Source organism: Amblyraja radiata, chromosome 27 (assembly GCF_010909765.2).
Source record: "Amblyraja radiata isolate CabotCenter1 chromosome 27, sAmbRad1.1.pri, whole genome shotgun sequence".
Classification (NCBI taxonomy): Eukaryota; Metazoa; Chordata; class Chondrichthyes; order Rajiformes; family Rajidae; genus Amblyraja; species Amblyraja radiata.
In genome coordinates, this window is record NC_045982.1 from 20,102,564 (window position 1) to 20,123,716 (window position 21,153).

General features: G+C 41.4%; 1 protein-coding gene across 5 annotated transcripts in view; it reads left to right on the forward strand.

Moving 5' to 3' along the window:
* Positions 1-319: 319 nt before the first annotated feature.
* zmym4 (zinc finger MYM-type containing 4) overlaps positions 320-21,153 on the forward strand; it is a 110,974-nt gene continuing 90,140 nt past the window's right edge. For all 5 annotated transcript variants that reach the window (XM_033045375.1, XM_033045378.1, XM_033045377.1 and 2 more), the window contains exons 1-2: positions 320-407; positions 17,919-17,985. In XM_033045375.1, coding sequence (XP_032901266.1) covers positions 345-407; positions 17,919-17,985 — 130 coding nt within the window. In that variant the 5' untranslated portion in view covers positions 320-344. The remainder of the gene's footprint in view (positions 408-17,918; positions 17,986-21,153) is intronic.

The following is a 21,153-nucleotide window of genomic DNA, read 5'->3' on the forward strand; positions in this document are numbered from 1 at the left end:
TCCATCCAGAGATGCTGCCTGTCCTGCTGAGTTACTCCAGCATTTTATGTCTATCTTCAGTGTAAACCAGCACCTGCAGTTCCTTCCCACACAGAGTGGGGCTGGAGGATGTTCACCTCTTGCCACAGTCTCTTCCCGCCTGGGGAAGCGCGACCCCGTTTTCCTCCTCCGCACGGTGACGTCACGCAGCAGCACCCCGACTCCGGCTGCGTGTGACGTCACGGCGCGGACACCCCGACTGTGCGTGACGTCACGCCGCGTCTGGCGGCGGCACTGCGCGTGACGTCACGGCGCGCTGCGTCTGGCGGCGGCCTGCGTGACGTCTCGATGCTGGTGCGACCAACATGGCGGAGCCGAGAGAGGAGGGTGATCACCGCGCCTCCAGATGCACAGGTTCATCGCGCACGGTAGGTCCATCCGCCGTAACTATCACTCCTGCCTGCCGGCCGGCGTTGCATTTCGCGTGCCGGTCGAACTGATATTTCAAATGTAAAAATGCACGCTTTGAGAAGCAGAGGTGGAAGCACATTGAGGAGAGTGGTCTGGAGGGGAGGGGAGAGAGGAGAAGGAGGAGGAGAAGGAGGAGGAGGAGGAGAAGGAGGGAGGGGGTGAGGGATGAGGTGGGGGAAGGGGGGTCACTTGTCAGCCCAGGAGAGACACAAACACACACATGCAAGGCCTTCGGAGTCGGTGGAACGGAAACTGCGAATCCCCTTTATACCACACTGAAATACGCGTGCATTTGCATTATTTACTAGAGGGGCATTTAGCGTTCTGCAGGCTGGAGCTTTTTGTAATTCCAAATATTGCCCAAGTGGCAGGAGGGCTCTCTGGCTATTGTAGTTATGTTTTTATAGCTTGTAAATAACACAAAGTGGAACTTTGAATGGGGCCTTTAAAACATCGCGATAGTGACTTAGTGTGGCCCATGCCGTGTTGTGCTTTTGTTTCTGAGAGAGTGGTCAAGATTTATTTATCGGGAGCCGGATCGTTAGTTTTCAGGCAAAAAGATCAACATTATGTTTGATGAAACTGTGAGCATATTAGCATCCGAACTTTAAAATAAAAGTTAAAGTTTTATGTAGTTAATTACTAAAACTTCAGATGATTTTTCAAGGTAGCTTGCACAAATCTTGCAGAGCTTTTTGCACGTCCTTTGTGTAAAATGAGCCCTTGAGATAGGAGCAACCTGGATGTATGATTTAAATGTTACTATACCAAGTGGGACGGGTCCCCTGTCCTGTTTCCCCAACGCAATATTTGACCACTTACGCATAGCCCCCATGGGAGGCCTGATTCCCCTCGCAAACCGTTGCCCAAGGCAATATTCTGCCACTTACCTGTTCCCTCAACGCAATATTCCACCACTCTCCCATAGCCCCCAACTGCGCTGGGGCTGCTCATTGCCCCTTATTCACCCTCCCTCATTTAAAAAAAATGCAAGCTAGGGCTGGCAGGACTCAGTGTCCTGGGACAGCAACATTGTAGCAAGTAGGGCTACAATCCCATTGTGACGTCATAGCTGTAAGTACCAGTGCAGAGGGAAGAAATCTTTCTCAAATTGGGGTTTTGTACAGTTAAAAATGTGAATGACTTGTAAAATATAACATCAATCTGAACGAAACTTGAGTCACCACACCACAGGACAATTGTGAGTAACTTGGTTCTTGGGTCCTCCAAAATATTCCAACTGAAATTTAAACGAGGTGGTGAAGGGAGGGATTAAGCCAGAAAGGGTATAAAGAACATACACTATAGAATTTAACATAAAACATCCCCACACAGCAGAATCAAAGTTTCCCACTGTGGGAAGGCACCAAAGTCAAAAATTGTGGTGCAAAAATTGTAGTGCAAAAATTGTAGTGCTATTGTGTACAATTTTGATGTCGTTCCGGAATCACATGGGCACTCAGACAGACAGACACACGCACACAAAAAACAAGACGAGATTTTTAGTAATATATACTAGACCAAGTGGAACCCATTGGGCCCCATTCTCCCAAAGCAATAATGTACCACTCTCCCGTTCCCCCAGCGCAACCCGTTTCCACCACTCAACCGTTCCCCCAACGCAGTATTCCACTACTCACCCATAGCCTCGACGGAAGGCCTGGTCCCCCAATGCAACCTGTTCCCCAACGTAAGATTCCACCTGCCGCCCACAGCACTGGACTTTAAAAAAAAATCCAATTGTACTTCCCCTGTCTCCCTCAGCACTTCCAATTCCACTTCCCTTCCTGTTCAACCACTTGCTGCCAGGACCACGACTAAGTGTTCTACGATGGCAACATTGTTGCAAATGTCGGGTGGAGGACTGTGAGATCCCATTGTGACGTCATAGCTGCAACTGTCAGCAATGAAGTGTTGAAGTGATTATCAAAGTGGATTTATTAACTTAAAAATGTGATAACTTGTGAAATATAACATCAATCTGAACGAAACTTTATACAAACAACCACATGTCAATGGTGAGTAAGGTGGTGCGGGGCAAGTGGGGGTGCCGTTTTATTTTTTAAGTAAACATGGGAGGGGTGGGGCAAGTGGGGGTGCCGTTTTATTTTTTAAGTAAACACGGGATGGGCGGGACAAGTGGGGGCGCCTTTGTACTTTTTAAATAAACAGGGGAGAGGCAGGGCAAGTGGGATGGCGTTTTATTTAAGTAAACACGGGAGGGGCGGGGCGCCATTTTATTTTTTGTCAATTATTTTCCCCTATTCCACCGTCCCTCAATGAAAACCGGAGACAGCCTCTCCCCCCTTCCACACATACACACACACCCCATATCTGTCTCTCTCTATCTCTATGTCTGTCTCTCTGTCACCTCTCCTTTTGCCTACCTCAGTCAGTCACTGTCGGGTGGCAGCTGAGATCCCATTGTGATGTAATTGTCGGTGGGCGGAATGTTCACGGCAGCGTATGTAAATGAGATCCCATTTTGATTGGAAGACTATGAGATGCCATTGTGACATCTACCTCCGCCAGGGGCATTGCCCCTTGGAATCCTACCAATCTCTCTTCCTCTTTTTTCAATTTTTCCTTATCTCATGCCTGTGAAAGGAATGTAGGTGGGAGGGGGGAAATAGGTGCCAGTCTAGGTGGGGCTCAGATGAGAGGAGGTAAGAAGGGTGTGGGCGAGGAAGGGGTAGCTGTTAGAGGTTACCTAAAATTTGAGAATTCAATGTTCCTGTCGTTGGATTGTAAGCTACCCATGCTACCAATATGAGAAGCTGTTCCTCCAGTGTCTGCATGACAAAGATAATCTTGGGCTGCAAAGTCCTCTGCATAAGAATGGGATTCTCTTTAATTTGTGCAGAGTTCACAATTTCTTATTTAAATGGGAAAAAGAGTAATTGTAATGTTTACTTTATTTGCAAGATTCAACGAGGTTGACATAAGGAACTACAGATGCTAGTTTTTAAAAAAAAGACAAAGCAGGAGTAACTCCACAGGTCAGGCAACATTTATGAACAATATGGATAGACGACCTTTCAAAATTCCACCAGCTTCTGCATCCATCACTTTTATGTCACCGCAAACGTGATTCCACCACTGGTCACATCTATCCATCTATTCCCCTTGGCGCCTTCTGCAAAGGCCAAGGTCTACTGAATCACCTGGTTGCTAACTATTTTAACTTTTTTTCCATTCCTATGCTGATCTTTATGTCTGGGTTTCCATTGCCAGAGTGAGACCACACAAATGTTGGTTAGCTTATTTCTCCTATTTCTCACCTCCCACCTACATTCCTTCACAATTTGTAACTCAGTCCTTTTGTCTCACATCTTCTGTCTTTTCATATCTGGTCTGGGTCCACCCACCTGCTTTTCAAACTACTTACCCACCCCACCTGTATTCACCTATTACTTACCAGGCTTTGGCCTGCCCCTCCTCTCTTCCAGTTTTTTCCTCTCCCATCATCACAAACAGCCTGAAGAAGGGTCCCGAAATGTCACATCTCCATATTCTCCAGAGATGCTGCCTGATCTACTGAGTTACTCCAGCACTTTCTGTCTTGTCTTGCTTTATTTTTTTATCGGACATGATATAGTTGGGATTACGGAGACATGGCTCCAGGTTGACCAAGGCTGGGAGCTAAACATACAGGGGTATTCAATATTCAGGAAGGATAGACAGAAAGGAAGAGGAGGTGGGGCGGCATTGTTGTATAAAGAGGAGATTCATGCAATAGTAAGGAGAGACATTAGCTTGGATGCTGCAGAATCTGTACGGGTAGAACTGTGAAATAGCCAAGGCAGAAAACGCTTGTGGAGTTGTGTACAGACCACCAAACAGTAGTGAGGTTGGGGATCAAACAGTAAATTAGGGATGTGTGTTGCAAAGGGATAGTAGTTATCAAGGGTGACTTTAATCTACATATAGATTGGGCTAACTAAATTGGTAACAACACCGAGGAGGAGGAGTTCCTGGAGTGTATATGGGATGGTTTTGTAAGCTAATATGTAGAACCAACTAGAGGGCAGGCCATCCTAGAGTGGGTATTGTATAATGAGGAAGGATTAGTTTGCAATCTTGTTGTGCAAAGCTCCTTGGGCAACAGTGACCATATTATATGGTAGAATTGTGCATTCATAGAAAATTACACCGTTAATTCGAACAAGGGTCCTGAACATAAAGAAAGGTAACTTTGATGATATGAGACAGAATTGGCTAGGATAGACTGGCAAATGATACTTAAATGGTTGACGGTGGATGTCAAAGATTTAAAGATTGCATGGATGAATTACAACAATTGTTCATCCCTGAATGGGGTAAAAATAAAACGGGCAATACGACTCAACCGTGGCTAACGAGGGAAATTAGGGCTAGTGTTAAATCTAAGGAAGAGGCATATAAATTGGCCAGAGAAGCAGCAAACCGGAGGACTGGGAGAAATTTAGAATATAACTAGACCAATTGGGCCCGTCCTTTCAACGCGCGGTTGCGGAGTTACCGCAGGCGGGGGGAGGGGGGGGGGGAGGAGAGGGGGGGGGGGGCGGCAGCCTGCGGTGTCACACACACACACACTAACCACCCCCACACATACACTCTAACCAACCCCCTTGATATTATATTAAAGCTATTCATTCGCTCCTTTTACCCATCCTTGTCCTATCCACTCACGCATAGCCCCCACGCAGGCACGTCTAGAGAGGGAGAGGGAGGGGGGTGGAGAGAGGGGGCAGAGACTGAGAGGGGGCAGAGAGCGAGAGAGAGAGGGGCAGAGAGCGAGAGAGGGGCAGAGAGCGAGAGAGAGGGGCAGGGAGCGAGATATGGGCAGAGAGGGGGGGAGAGAGGCCGGGTGGGGGGGGAGAAGGAGAAGAGCCGGGGGAAGGGAGAGCAGGTGAGGGGAGAGGAGGGAGGGGGAATGGAGGAAGGGGGAGAGAGAGGGGAGGAGGGGGGAGAGAGGGGAGGAGGAGGGGGGGAGAGAGGAAAAAGGCCGGGGAGGGGAGAGGAGGGGGGAGAGAGGCCAGCGGAAAGGAGAGAGGGGAGCGGAGAGCAACGGGGAGAGGGGCACCGCGAGCAAGATGGTGCAGACCCATTGTGATGTTATCAGCAAAAGACAGTCGTTTTTATTTCAAAGTTTTGTCCGATTTTTGAACATCTTCATTTATAACTCGAGAAATAAAGCATGACATTTTCAGATACGGCGATTTCGGACTCCAGGGGACAAATCTCTACTGGAATATGTAAAAAAATTACCTTTAGCACGTCGTTTCTTCGAGAAGATACAAACGCACATAAACCCACACACACGTCAAAATGTTCAAATAAGGCGATTTCGGACACCACGGCAAAAATCTCGACCGCAATATGAAAACATTTAACCTATTGTGCTTAGTTTTTTGAGAAGATGTGATCACCACACACACACACACACACACACACACACACACACACACACACACACACACACACACACACACACACACACACACTCTCAGACTTTTGAGTATATAGATACATATGATATGATAACAGAGTAGGGCAAAGGGGTCAGTTAAGAGGGGGGAAATAGAGTATGAAAGAAAACTTGCGTTGAATATAAAAACTTACTGTAAAAGCTTCTTTAGGTATATGAAGAGGAAAAGATTAATGAATACAAATGTAGGTCCCTTACAATCAGAAACAGGTGAATTTATAATGGCAAACAAGGAAATGGCAGACCAGTTAAACAAGTACTTTGGTTCTGTCTCCACTAAGGAAGACACAAACAATTTCCCAGAAATACTAGGGGACCGAGGATCTAGTTGGAGGGAGGAACTGAAGGAAATCCACATTAGTCAGGAAACGGTCTTCGGTAAACAGTTGGGATTGAAGGCAAATAAATCCCAGGGCCTGATGGTCTGCATCCCTGAGTACTCAAGGAGATGGCCTTAGAAATCATGGATGCATTGGTGATCATTTTCCAACGTTCTATAGACTCTGGATCAGTTCTTGTGGACTAGAGGACTTGATGCTTGAGTCGACTATTAAAGATTTAAAAAGCCGTGACAGGATTGGTGAAAGTCAGCATGGATTTATGAAGGGGAAAACATGCTTGACTAATCTTCTGAAAATGTTTGAGGATGTAACAAGTAAAATGGATAAGGGAGAGCCTTAATACTTAGACACAGTTTTTACTTGTAAAACCATAAATGTTTTTCTCCTATCTTATTTCCCCATTACTGCAGAAATATGTTGACATGTTTGAGAATATGATTTTTCAGGATAATGTTTTTTGTTTTTCACACACATTTCAGATAAGCACACCATTCATTGCCTGAATTCAATTGTATTCTTTGTTCAAAGTGATGGTCAAAACTCTTGTTCATTTATGTAATCTTTTCCTGGATGCAGATGCCAATATTAACAGCTGTGATATTGAGACTGGCTATAGTACAAATATGGGCACAGAGCATTATGTACTCTGGTCCCAAGTCAGATTTGTTGCATTGGGAAACTGTTAATGAACCCCTTCATCTGTATTGACAAATTTGATCCAGATCTAATTTTTAAAATATATAGCATTTGGAAATGATACTGTTTATTTTACATTTTAGCTTCTTTAACATGGTACATGGTTTATTTTTTGTCTAGTTAAATGTAGTGTTTGGTGTTTTTTAAATACTGGTTTTTAAATGTGTATATGTGGGGGGCGGAGGAGGGGGAAACCGTTTTAAATCTCTTCCCTGTCCGGGAGACCCGACCTTTTCCCTGTCGGGTCTCCGTTGTCGTTGGGGCCTAGCACCGTGGAGCGGCCTCCAACCTGAACGACCCGGGGGCTCGGGAGACTGCGCTGCGGACTACTCACCATCGTGGGGCTGGCCGGCCTCGGAACGTGGGGAGCGGTGGTGACTCCCTCGCTGCTGCGACTCGACTCCTGGGGCTCGGAGGCTCCAGCAACGTGGTGGACTGTCGGGACATCGGGAGCTCGCGGGTCCGGGGGGAGTGAGAGAGAGACCGCTTCCCGGAGCTCCCGCAACGCGACTTCTCCAGCCCGTGTCGCGGGGTTGGAACGACCCGGAGCGGGGAAGTACATCACCCGGCATGGCTTCATGGCCGTGGGACATTCCAGCGCCCGCCGGGGGCTCCAACTTCGAGACTTCTAGACCGGGAGCGGGGCCGTAAATCGCCCGGCACGGCCTAAAATGGCCGTGGGACTTAGCATCGCCCGCCTGGGGCTTCGACATCGGGAGAGACATGGAGAGCAGGGGAGAGAAAAGACTTTTGCCTTCCATCACAGTGGGTTCACTGTGATGGATGTTTGTGTGAACTTAATTGTGTGTATGTCTGTAGGACATTGTTTTTGTTTGTATGGCTGTGGAAACAAAATTTCGTTTGAGTCTCACTGGGGCTCAAATGACAATAAATTTGTATTGTATTGTATTGTATTGTATTGTACAATGCCACAAGACATTGAACCAACAGACATAGATTTCAAGAAAGATGCATATTTTAAGAACCTTCACGTGGGATAAGAGAAAAAGGAGTTGAAAGGTTTAAATAATAAATTCTAGAGCGTAGGAGCTTAGCTGCCTCAGGCATAAGCCCATAGGTGAAGGAATTAAACGGGGATTAAAGATTGAGAAATTGAGTGCATATATCCTGCATGGTTATAGGATTGATAAAGTATTGCATTATTGGGTATTTGGATAGATCAGAATTTGAGGATGAATCGTGTAGTAGACTTGCTATAAGTCAAGTCATGACATGTACAGTAGAATATTATTTGAGTGCTGTCTTCCATGAAGAGGAAAGTTAAGTCAATGGATATTTTTAAGGTGGTCATTGACAGATCTTGAATAGTATGGGTTTCAGTGGTTATGGGGAGAAGGCAGGAGAATGGGTTTGAGAGGGAAATATAGATCAGCCATTTTTGAATGGCAGAGTAGACTTGATGGGACAAATGGCCCAATTCTGTTCATATAACTTATGAGCTTATGAAAGCGGGGCCAGCAGTGCTTTGGAATCGTGTGGCAGTAACAAGAACATAGTCAAGGGTCATATTGAGGTCAAATGTGATGCTGCAGTGTGCAAATTGTCTGGTTTAATTACAGGGAAAAGGATGGAGTTTGTGCTGACAATTATAGATTGTGATGGGATTGGAATATGTTGGCTAAACACTTTAACAGTAAAGCCATGTCAGAGTTTGATTAAATCAGAGGTGGTGAAAGAAGCATAAGCAGTTATTTGTGCAGTTCTGAGCTCTTGGATATTCGAGTATTAATCTTGATTACATTTCCCTTTTTTATATTGGGCACTTTAGCAATTGTAATTTCCTGGGCCCTGTCATTGTGAAGAGTCCACATGTATGTCGTTCCCAGGCTATGGGGCAGTTCCGTTTCTGTTTGCAACCCAAACAATTTGCCAGTCGGAAATGCAATTGCGAACAGAGTTTCCAGCATGGCAGACGATGCCCACAGCCCTGCAGCAACTAGCAAATACATTTCTCGACAGGGTGTACATAAATTGGGTGTTTGTAAGATGGGGTGGACCTGCATAAATTTGGATGAAGGGAACTGTTAACATATCTAGTAATCTGTTCTTCTGCAGAAAATACTTTTGCACATTCCTTACAGTACTCCAAGCTTATATTAAATCAGCTGTTAAATAATTCTGGAGACCTCATTACTCCATTTCCATGACGTGATCCCTTTTGTTTTCAGTTGTGATTTTCCCATTACCACTTAGTTTTGCAGGTTTGTCCTGTAGCATGAATTAGCTATTGAGATTACATTTTATACTTCAAAAAGTATTATCTATCTTTGTCAGGCCTCATTTCAAATTGCCTTTCTCAAGGCAAATTTAGTCAAGGATTGTAATCCTTCCCCTTAATGTTTTTTTGATACCAAAGGTTAATGTGGTGATCTTTTTCTGAGCTTTCAAGGTCTAGATGTTTCCCTTGAATACTTACCAGAGGTTGTATTTGAGATGCAGCCTGATCAGAGCAACAGCTTATAGCAACTATAATACAATAACATGTTCTTGCTGGTATCGTTTCAGCTTGTTTAACACAACGCAGTGATCAGTTCCCGGTTGTGGATTATGTACTTTTATGCCTCTTGGATTGGAGGTTTCATTTTGAACCATTGAGTTTGCTGGCATTTACAGATGAGTATTACCCTAAGGGTATGAAATTATTTCTTAAACTTCTTATATGGAGTTCTGATATTCACAGACAAAGCAAACGCCTGTTGGTGTAATTTCTTTGAGGTAATTATTGCTGTTGCCTCACAACTCGAGTCACCAAGCTGTGATTCTGAGGAGTGTAAATGGAGTTTGTACACTCTGTCTGGGTGCTCTGGTTTCCTCCCATATCCCAAAGGTGGGTTGGTAGGTAAATTGTCCCGAGGTGGCAAGAGCAACAGCGGGTGAGAGAGAATATATTATAGATGTGTTGGAATGAGACTGGGAATTCTCTGAGAAGCTGGTATAGACTAGATAGGCCAAGTGAGAAGCAATGGTCTTTACATTTCCTAGAAATATTTGGCCCTGATTGGTGGTGATACTGATGCTGATCTAAAATATAAATGTTTTTCAGCATTCCAATAATTACCTTTACAAACTGCTCTAATTCTACGTAGAGTTAATAAACAAAAAAGAAAGATATCTACTTTAAGATAATGAAGTTTTCTAGATGTAACTTCCAATTCAAATTCAAAAATAATTTATTCAAAAGTAAAAAAGTAAATCCCTTTATTTGGTTCAAATGTAGACTTTTCTGGGTTTAAAAGTGGTTATAACATTTAAAAATATTATTGCATTCATAATATGGAATTTTGATGCTTTAATACTTTCTTGGTATGAATCAGAATTGTGGAACGTACTGAATTAATAGAACATAAACAAATATGTAGGAAGAACTCGGCATAAATGGAAAGAGAAAGCAGTTACTATATGGGTCAGGGACTCCTCAGAACGTATTCGCAACTGATCAGATGGATTAAAAAGGTTTATGTGGATTGATGGTTCTAAAGATTTTAAATCACTATGGGCAGTTGACAATGTTTGTAGTTTCACCCCAAGTTGCTCACAAATTGGCACAATGTCATGAATTATATTGTAAATATAAAGCAATATTTTGCCTTTCTTGAGAGCGATGATGTTAAAGGGGTGTCATCGTGCCGCAGCGGTAGAGTTGCTGTCTCACAGTGCCAGAGACCCGGGTTTGACCCTGACTACGGGTGCTGACTGTGTGGAGTCTGTACGTTCTCCCTGTGACTACGTGGTTTTTCTCTGGGTGTTGCTATTTTCTCCAACATTCCAAAAGCGTGCAGGTTTGTAGGTTAATTGGCTTCTATAAATTGCCCCTAGTGTGCAAGACATAGAGCTAGTGTACGGGTAATGGGATCAACTCGTGGCTTGAAGGGCCTATTTCCAATCTCCAACTAAAACTATCTCTAAAACTAAACTAAAAATACCATTAATATGCCATTGCATAATGTTTAAAATGGTAAAACTGCTCCATTCATCAGCACTGATATGCCTCACCAGTAAATGTATTGTCATTATTTCGCTCATTTAAAAAAATTAGATTTATACAGATAATATAGGTTTTATTTGTCCAACTGGTTTGTTGAACCCCTCAATGGCTTGTTATTTACAATATGTTATGCAGACAAATAAAGTTAATGTAGACACAAGAGAATACAGATGCTGACATTTTGAATAAAAAAACAAATTTCTGGAGGGACTCAGTGGAGGGAAATGGACCAATAGATTTTTTTGGTTGAGACCAAAAGTTTTTTTTAATGCAATAAATGTAATGTTTACTAGACCAAGTGGGACCAGTTGGGTCCCTGTCACACGGGAGGTCTGGTCCCCCAATGCAATCCATTCCCCCAACTGAATATTCCACCACTCGCCCGTTCCGAACGCAACCTGTTCCCCCAACGCAATATTCCACCACTCACCCATAGCCCCTCATCCTCCCTCTTTTTAAACATTTAAAAAAATGCAAGCACTTGCTTCCAAGACTTAAAAAAAATAATCTAATTCCATTTCCCCTGCCTCCCCCAGCACGCCCTCCCCCTCCTGTTCTGTTTTTAAAATTTAAAAATTTGTTGGCAGAACTGAGTGTTCCTGGATTGAAGCAATTGCCCCCTCCCCCTCCTGTTCAGCTGAAAACTTGCTGGAAGGGCTGAGAGATCCTCGATTGCAACTTTGTAGCAAGCTGGGCCACAAAGGATTTTATCTGCTAAATATTTCTTAAACTTGAATTTCTAAAGTTAAGAATTATGTATAACTTGTAAAATATAACATCAATCTGAACAAAACTTGACACAGACCACAGGACAATGGTGAGTAAGGTGGCAAAAAAATTAGCGCTGTTGTGTACTGTTTTGGCGTAGTTCCAGGAGCTCAATCACGCACACATCTAAACACGCCTCACCCGCTGAGTTTCTCCAGCATTTTTGTCTACCTTCGATTTTCCAGCACCTTCTTAAACATCCAAACAAGATGATAGTTTTAGTAATATACCAGACCAAGTGGGACCCGTTAGGTCCAGTCCCCTCAACGCGCGGTTGTGGGGGAGGCAGCCTGCGGCGTCACGCACACACACACTAACCACCCCTCACACACACACACATTAACCCCACTCCCCATTGAACAAGTTGGGTCTTTATTCTTTGGAGCGCAGAAGGTTAAGGGGGGACTTGATAGAGGTCTTTAAAATTATGAGAGGGATGGACAGTGTTGACGTGGATAAGCTTTTTCCTTTGAGAGTAGGGAAGATTCAAACAATAGGACATGATTTGAGAATTAAGGGACAGAAGTTTAGGGGTAACATGAGGGGGAACTTCTTTACTCAGAGAGTGGTAGCTGTGTGGAATGAGTTTCCAGTGGAAGTGGTGGAGGCAGGTTCGGTTCAATCATAAAGACCATAGCTATCCCTTCTCCAGGGCCAGTCAATATTGTTTTAAACATGGCAAGGCAGCACCCTTTTTTATAGTCAGTTTATGTTCAGGGACTGAATACACTCATCCGACATGATCCTTATGCTTTGCCCATAGTTCGTAGGGTACTTGGACCAGAGCCACAGTTGGCAGATCCTTAGTAGGCAGCTGCTGCTTTTCATAGTGTCCCATTCCTTTATGGCCCATGTGATCTTTCCTTCTGTGTCTTTGGCAACTTTAAAACATGAATTGTCTGTATGTCCTTCAGCCATTGTATCATTTTTTCCTATTCCTTTCGTTGTTGCTGGAGGCCTAGTAGCTATGATTAAGTGTGACTCAGAAGTGTCCCCCATCTCAAATCGATCCCTTTGGTTTTATTCCTAATCCCGGAACCCCAAAGAACAAATAAGGGGTCACTGTTAATTGTTGAAGTTTATTCAACCAGAGGGAGACTCATTCCTGGTATCCGTGATTAGGGAGGCACCTGCATAATTCAGTGCAATGCGTCCGCTTATGTTCATGGCTGGTTTTAACAAGATATTGTAAATACTGGCCTTTTCTTTTAATTTTTTGCATGGCTTCCTTTTACCTCCAGTCTTGCAGGAGGACATTCAAGTTCATACTTCCTTTTTTCAATTTCTTCGCAATCGGTTATGTGTATCCAACGAGGATTATTTTCGACCTTCATTGCTGTAGGTGTAGTCATTAGTACTTGGAAGGGCTCCTTTCACCGTTCTCCCAATTTCCTCCAATCCCAATTTCTTATCAGTTCATGATCTCCTTGTTGTAAGGATTTGCCGTTAAGGTCAGCTGATTGTGGTTTCTGCATTTCTCTGGTTCATTGGTTGCTGTAAGACTGACAAGTTTCTGGTCACTTGCTGTGCACATGTAATTAATTCATCACTAAGGTCCTGTCTAGTCTCAGTCAAGGCTTTACTTAAACTCTTTAACTACGTACAAGGCAGACCCTTTAAAAATAGGTCATTATAAATAAAAACAATTTCAAATTAGCAGATTTTTTTCTGAGATAAAGGCATTTCCAATTCTCATCCAACACCTCAATCTGAATTCCACCTGGCCAGTGCGCAATTCAGATCTCTCTTGAATTCAATTCAAAAGGTAAGAAATAGGATGAAATCAAACTTAAAATTAAAATCAAACAAGGTCACCAATGCTAATGCCAGGTTATGCGGCGAAGAAAATGAACAGTCTCTTTGAGCCCCATCCGCTGTTTAATAAAAGTTGAGAAAAGAGAGAATAAACAGTTAATTTCCACATAGATAGCCAATGCATTTCCAAAGAGCAAAGGAAAAGAAAATAACTGTGTGCGGCTCAACGCCCACACAACTGCAACTTCTTAAAAATACACTACCTTTTAAACCGTGTGAGACTACAAAGATTTATCATGTAAATGAGCAAGCTCATTCAATGACATCCTATTTTTTTCGGAATTATAGGATTAATTCAACATTCACCCAGAACCGATTTGACAAACAAAAAGCAGTCTTTAAGCTGACTCACTCTGCACCCTCTTCTCTGTGACATTCACTCACAAATTCCCACACCTCATGCAATATGCTGAATCTCGATATTCACACACGTTAAAGCTATAACATTCTCACTCAAGAGTAAAACACAGTTATACACTCCTAAAGGAAATCATGCAAAACTCTTAAAACTTTTTTTTATTTTTTATTATTATTTTATTTTTATTAGAAGTACGGTAAGTTACAATACTACACAACACATATGTCTTAATACATTTTTTGTACCGCTTCATTTTTTGAGCTTTAAGAAAAAGATAGAAGTAAAGAAAGTAAAGAAAGTGCGCAAGAGTCGTGAAGGTGCAGGAGAGTGTTGAGAAAAGAAAGCCCCTTAGAAAAGAAGTTAGAGAAGGAAGTAAAGAAAGAAAGTAGACCCTAGAAAAGAAGGAAAAAGAAAGGAGAAACAATTGCTCTATTATAACATTAAACTCCGCAGAAAGGGGACTACCAACCAAGTCTGTTTTTGTTGGGGGGTTTTTTACCCCCCGCACCTTTATTTATTTATTTTTATTTTTTATTTTTATTACTATTGCACCTTATGCTTGTAATAGTTCCAAAAACGTAGACCACGTCTTTTGGAAGTGGTCTGCTTTGCCTGCTAAGAGGAATCTCATCTCTTCCAGATGTAGTGTTTCAAACATATTTGATATCCACATTTTTATTGTTGGTGTAGGCGCATTTTTCCAGAATTTAAGTATGAGCTTTTTTCCCATTATTAGCCCGTAATTGAGTAAATTCTTCTGAAACACGTTTAGTTCAGGGTTCCAAAAATAATCCATTCTGGTTTTGGTACCAGTTTTATTTTAATTAATTTTGTAAAGATGTCAAATATTTCATTCCAGAATTTTTGTATTTTTGTACAAAAAACAAAAGAATGCGCTATGGTAGCTTCTTGACACAGACATTTATCACAGATGGGTGAGACATTAGGGAAGAGTTTATTTATTTTAGTTTTTGAATAATATAGTCTATGTAATGTTTTGAATTGGATGAGAGTATGTCATACGTTGATTGAACATTTATGCACCTGTAGTAAGTGATTATCCCAGCTCTCTTTTGAAATTTTTATAGCTAATTCTTGTTCCCAGTCTCTTCTAATTCCATCAGTTGTGGGTATTTCTATGTTTAAGATGATGTTATATAAGTACGATATTAGATTCGCTGATTCCGCCTTTGTCTTCATTGCTTCATCCAGTAAGTCTGTAGGCATATTATGATAGTCTTTTGTGCATTTTTTCAGATAATCACGAATTTGAAGATATTTAAAATATTGATTATTTTTCAAATTATAGTTCAGTTGTAGTTGTTGAAATGATAGAAATTTTCCCAATTCATACAGATCCCAAAAAAGTTTTTCAATAAATTGGACTCAGACATTACAAATTTTATATGGGATTATAAATCCCATAGAATACAAAGAGCACACCTTAATAAACGAAAAGAGTTGGGTGGTCTAGCGCTCCCTAACTTTATGTATTATAATTGGGCAGTAAATATTAAAAATATGATTCACCTGCTGGACAATTCTGCCCAGCAGGTGGACTGGATTGTAATGGAAAGAGAGGACTGCTCTCCGTGTAATATAGGAGCGACTCTCCTCTCACCAATACATCTGAATAACAAAAATTATATTAAAAATCCAATTATACATAGCACAATTAGAACATGGAAACAAATAAAAGAGAATCTAAAATTAAGAAACCTATCTCTTTTAATACCAATAGTTAATAATCCATCGTTTAAACCATCAATTATAGACAAATCATTTATACAATGGGAAAGAATGGGAATCAAAACTCTTAAAACTTTGATACACCCAAAAATGTTCATACTTTGTTCATAAATACGACACATACTGAAGAACGGTCTCAACCCAAGACACATTTCTGTTATCTTACTCGACTCTCTGTCTGTTGCTGCTGTTACTGCTCCTCCCCCTTAGACACAGGTCATTTCATTAAAGCCTCAAAGTGTAAGCTACATTCCACATTCCCTTCCCTCCTTATCAGCAAGAGTAAGGAAGTGTATATAGTGTAAAAGGAAAACATCAGGTACACAAATTTGTCCGAGAGGGGTGAGCCAGAGGCCCATCAAAGGGTCAACGGCACAGCCCCCACATTTCCAAAGATCTTTTTACATGGCAGAACTTTACATAAATTAACTTTACGTTCCCTTGTCTTGCAGAGCTGTTCTGTCTACTAGAATCTTTGGTTCTGTAGGGACCAATGTGCAGAATTTGTAATCCGGTGTGTGGGTAGTAATGTGGCCTTAGTTGTGGCCACGTATGGGCATTGCACTTAATAATGGCCAGTTGGACTGGGAGGGCTGAAGCCTGCAGTAGTTGGTGCAGTAGCAAGCGCTGTTTTTAAGTTGCGAAAGTCTTTTTGTTGGAGTGAGAGAGTTAGAGAGAATTGCTGCGGTGCCTTGGCAGAGACACCAGCAATGAGTAGTTTAATGTATCCACTGCCGGTAGAAATTAACCAAGCCCAGAAATGGGATTGGTCCGATTCCCTGTAATTCAGGGTCTTGCCACACCTCACATTATTAAACTGTACGAAAGTTTTAAACTGTACCGACTGTTGGCTGCAAAATGTTAAAGTTCTTGCGGGGTAGTTAAGGTACAATGCCTCGAAAGCCACCAGCTCGACATCCTGCTTTTTCCCTTTCAGTCTTCTTTGATTTCTCTGTTGTTTCTCTTTCTCTGGTGCTCTGGGTTTGTTTCACTTCAAACAGACAAAAACGCAATAAAATTAGTAATCAAGTAGTAAAATCTTTATTTTGCCAGGTGTGCGTGGCAGTAAACTCCTACAGTATGTAATATACTGACTATAGGTTCACTCTATCCCCACACACAGATGTAATGTTCAATCAGATATGTTTATACCCCAATAATCAGCAATTTAGCAATACCTTATCTCACAGAGCAATGTACAGCATCTTGCCTGTTAAGATTGACAGGTTCTTCCGAGAGAGAAAAGGTTAGCCATATATATGGTTATGCTAAATAAGCTTCTTTTTTTTGCAGATTCAAGCAATCTTGTTTTTTGATCTTGTTGATCTATTGTTTGTACATTGCAATCAGTAGAGCAGAGGGAAAGAACCGTTGTCTGAACATTCTGCTGATTGTTTATATCATAATGGAAAACATTCATGTAGTTGTGCTGTTATCTCGCTAGTGTTATGGGAGAATGGCGAAAACAGTTCTGTTAGCCTTGCTAGTGTAATAGGAGAAAGGTGAAAGCATCCATTTTGTGACTTTTAAATCTTTGAACTTTCTCACTCAGTCTCCTCCATTGTTGTGTTGCTACGTGGAGAGTTGTGAATCTGTGGAATTCTCTGCCACAGAAGGCAGTGGAGGCCAATTCACTTGATGTATTCAAGAGAGAGTTAACAGAATCAGGGGATATGGGGAGAAAGCAGGAACAGGGTACTGATTTTGGATGATCAGCCATAATCACATTGAATGGTGGTGCTGGCTCGAAGGGCCGAATGGCCTACTCCACCTAATCTCTATGATCTATGTTTCTATGAGAAAACTATTGCAACAGGTAAGTGTTGAACCTAAAACATAAATTTGGAGCAACCCAAGCCAGGAAGTATCTGTGGAGAGAGAAACATCTTTCATGATCAGGAACTGCAGATGCTGGTTTAAACGAAAGATAGACACAAAAAGCTGGAGTAACTCTGCTGGACAGACAGCATCTCTGTAGAATTTCATGTTGGTGATCTTTCAATGTGCATGTTTGTGGAGAAGGGGAAGGGATAGAAAAATGAGCATGTTTTGTGGAGAAGGGGAAGGGATGGACAAAACCGAATGTTAGATATGTGGGAAATGTGCAATGTATGCAAGCTTTTTAACGCAAACATATTTAATGAACGTGTCAAATATAGTGATTTTTGTTTTTAATGGTACTTTATTTAACTTTCTGAATATTGAGAAGTAGAACATTCGTTGTGTTGAATGATCACCTACACTTTGCCCCCTTCCTACCTATAGGATGAGGATTTTCTCACCAACACTGCTTGTCATTCTCCTGGTACGTGGGAAGAAGATGGCGATGCAAGTAAGTGCTCTAATTTTTAATGTTTTTCTTATTAATAAAACTATTTCATTAATCCTGTGAAAGATTAAATTCTCAACTTTTAATATGGTGTAATAAAATGTCAGCAAGACATAGCTGTAAAAAGTATTACTATTTTGCTGTACATACGTATCCTGTCCAGTTAGAAATACATTTCCCAGGTATATTAATTTAATTCATTTTGAATATTCAGAAAGTTATTTTTTTGTTAATGAATTTGTGAGGTTATTGAGTTGTAATATGAAAATAATTTAGCAGTTGCATTTTGTGCAGCGATGCAATGGTGAAGCCATGCAAAGCGTTAGAGGGATATATGATTGAAGACAGTGAAGATAATTATTAAGAATTATAGTGAGATTTTCATCAGTTGGGACAGTGAGGCGAAGAGTGGTTAATTCAGTGGGAGGTATCGAACTTTAGGAAGTCAAACCAGACCAGAACATTCACAATCAATAGTTGGGCCGTGGCGAATTGTAGAGCTGCAGGATTCAGGAATACAACTACATAATTCTATGAATGTGGTGTCATGGATGGATAGGGTGGTGAAGGAGGCTTTTGGCATGCTGGTCCTCATCTGTCAGGAATTGAGTATAAAGGTTGGGATGTTCAGTTGCAGTTGTACAGGACGATGGTGAGGCTACATTTGGAGTATTGTGCCCAGTTTTGGTCACCCTACTATTGGAAAGATGCCATTAAGCTGGAAGTTTTATGAGGATGTTGCCATGATACCCTGTTCAAACCTTACATTGTTTGATGATTTGCAAATTCTCATCACTTCATATGTTTTTGCCTTGCTGCTACAAACAAACCTCAAAAGATTTTAATTTCCTCTTCTGCCACTTCTGAATCTCCCATTCCCTTTGGTTAATCATTAACAAAAGCTGAGCTCTGATGCGACTTTCAGATGGAACAAAGAATTGGGACTTTAAATGGAAAGATGTAATTATTAAAGTGCTCAACAATCAGTACTTGGCCCACAACAATCTATTAGCGTTTTTAATAACTTGGAGGGTCAGTGTGTCGTATGACATATAATAGGTTGCCATGTGTTACAAGTTTAAAAGTAGAGAGGTATTGTTGCAATGGTCTAGGGCAGTGGTTCTCAACCTGTTTTCAGTGATGTACCCCCTGTGAAATATTTTTTCAGCCAAGTACCCCCTAACCAACGCAAAAATATAGGCCTACATATATGTAGGCCTATATTTTAAAATCTCACGTACCCCCATTTGAGAACCACTGGTCTAGGGTATTGATGAGATTGCACCTGGAGTACACTGTACAATAATTCCTCGTATTTAAGAAAGGTGATACACGCATTGGAGATAGACCAGAGAGTTTTTAAGGTAATTCCTGAGATTGGAGGGTTGTCTTATCTCGAACAGCTAATTGTGTTAGATTTGCACTCGAGAGTGAGGGATAATTCTATTGAAATACGATATCTTTAGGGGACATGACAAGGTAGATTTATTGTGGGCAAGCCTCCAGCAAGGGGAAATTGTTACAAAATAAAAATGAAGTTCATACAAATTTCTCTTTGCATAGGATGGTGAATCACAGGAATTCTTTACATTAGAGGGTTGTGGAAATTGGATCACTTACAGTATTTTAGGTGGAATGAAGATAAGGGAATCGGGAAAATGGCATAGAAGAGGAGGATGGATAGATCAGCCATAATCTCTGGTGGGGCAGGAATTGGGGCCGTCCTATTTCCTGCTTTTATTTTTTTTTAGGCAAGCATTTTTGTTTAGCTCATTATATGTCTGTGAATTGTATTAGAACATTTTTTCCAACTTTGAGGGGTTTTAAAAATGCTTCTTGTAAATTTTAAGAACAGTCCTGTAATTTTGTCTGCATTTTGTAATTAAGCCACCAGTTGGCATTGTTTCCACAGGTAGGGTTTTTACATTGATCTTTCTACACTTGATTTTGAGTCAAGTAATATAGGATTGAGTGTAGCCAAATCCTTATGAAATATAAAAATGATGATGAAGTAGACTGAGATGTATTGTTATCTTGGAGAATAATTTGATGGTGAATGGATATTGTGGAAGATGCGTGTTTATGGTTAGGATGAAGAAATATAAATATATTTGGTTTAAAAGCCGAATAAAAAGTATTTATTTTAAACTGTTGAGACTTCATCTCATACTATAGTATCATTAAAATTAAGTTACAGGTGTTGCTTCATAAATGCTGTTAAGGCACTTTATCCTTTGGCCAATATTGTTTATAAATATTCAAAGCTTTTCCCAAGTAAAACTCATTTTCATATAAAATCAACCCATATATATAATATATATAGAATAGAAGCTAGTAAATGCAAACTAGGAGCGGACTGCTCATCTGCCCAGCTTACTTATGAGTGAAACTGCATCATAACGAATGGCTAACACAGGACATCATGAAGCAGATGGCACCACTCGACCCCGAGTTGGAGTGAACGCCACAGATGGATAAATAGATTGAATGCAAATCATTATCGGTCCTCTTTCAAAACATTTAAAAGATCTCCTCTTAATGCCACGGTTGCTTGATAATTTATCCCTGAAAACTCTTAATTTTAACAGTTTTTAGTCGCATACTGAATAAAATGCTGGCTCTGCAAGGGTGTAATCCTGTATGGATGAAATAAGAGTGCTAACTATATGATGAGGCAATAACCTTAAATAACTGCAGTTGTAATATTATGTTTACTGTAGTTTTAATATTGATGTCTGGTTTTCAATGTAATGACTGTTTTGTATATTTGTATATATTGGGCACCATTTCTCGCCACAACTATTATCATAATAATGGCATTTATCAATCACTCAGACCAGTCTGATGGCCCCCCTGATTACTTTGTATCTCTGTTTGTTTAAGAAAGAACTGCAGATGCTGGAAAAATCGAAGGTAGACAGAAATGCCAGAGAAACTCAGCGGGTGAGGCAGCATCTATGGAGAGAAGGAACAGGCGACATTTTGGGTCGATACCAGACTGATGTCGGGGGGGGGAGGGGGGGTGCGAGAAAAAGAAAGGAAGAGGCGGTGACATGAGATGTGGGAGAGCTGGGAAGAGGAGGGGAAGGAGGGAGAAAGCAAGGACTATCTAAAATTGGAGAAGTCAATATTCATACCACTGGGGTGTAAACTACCCAAGCAAAATATGAG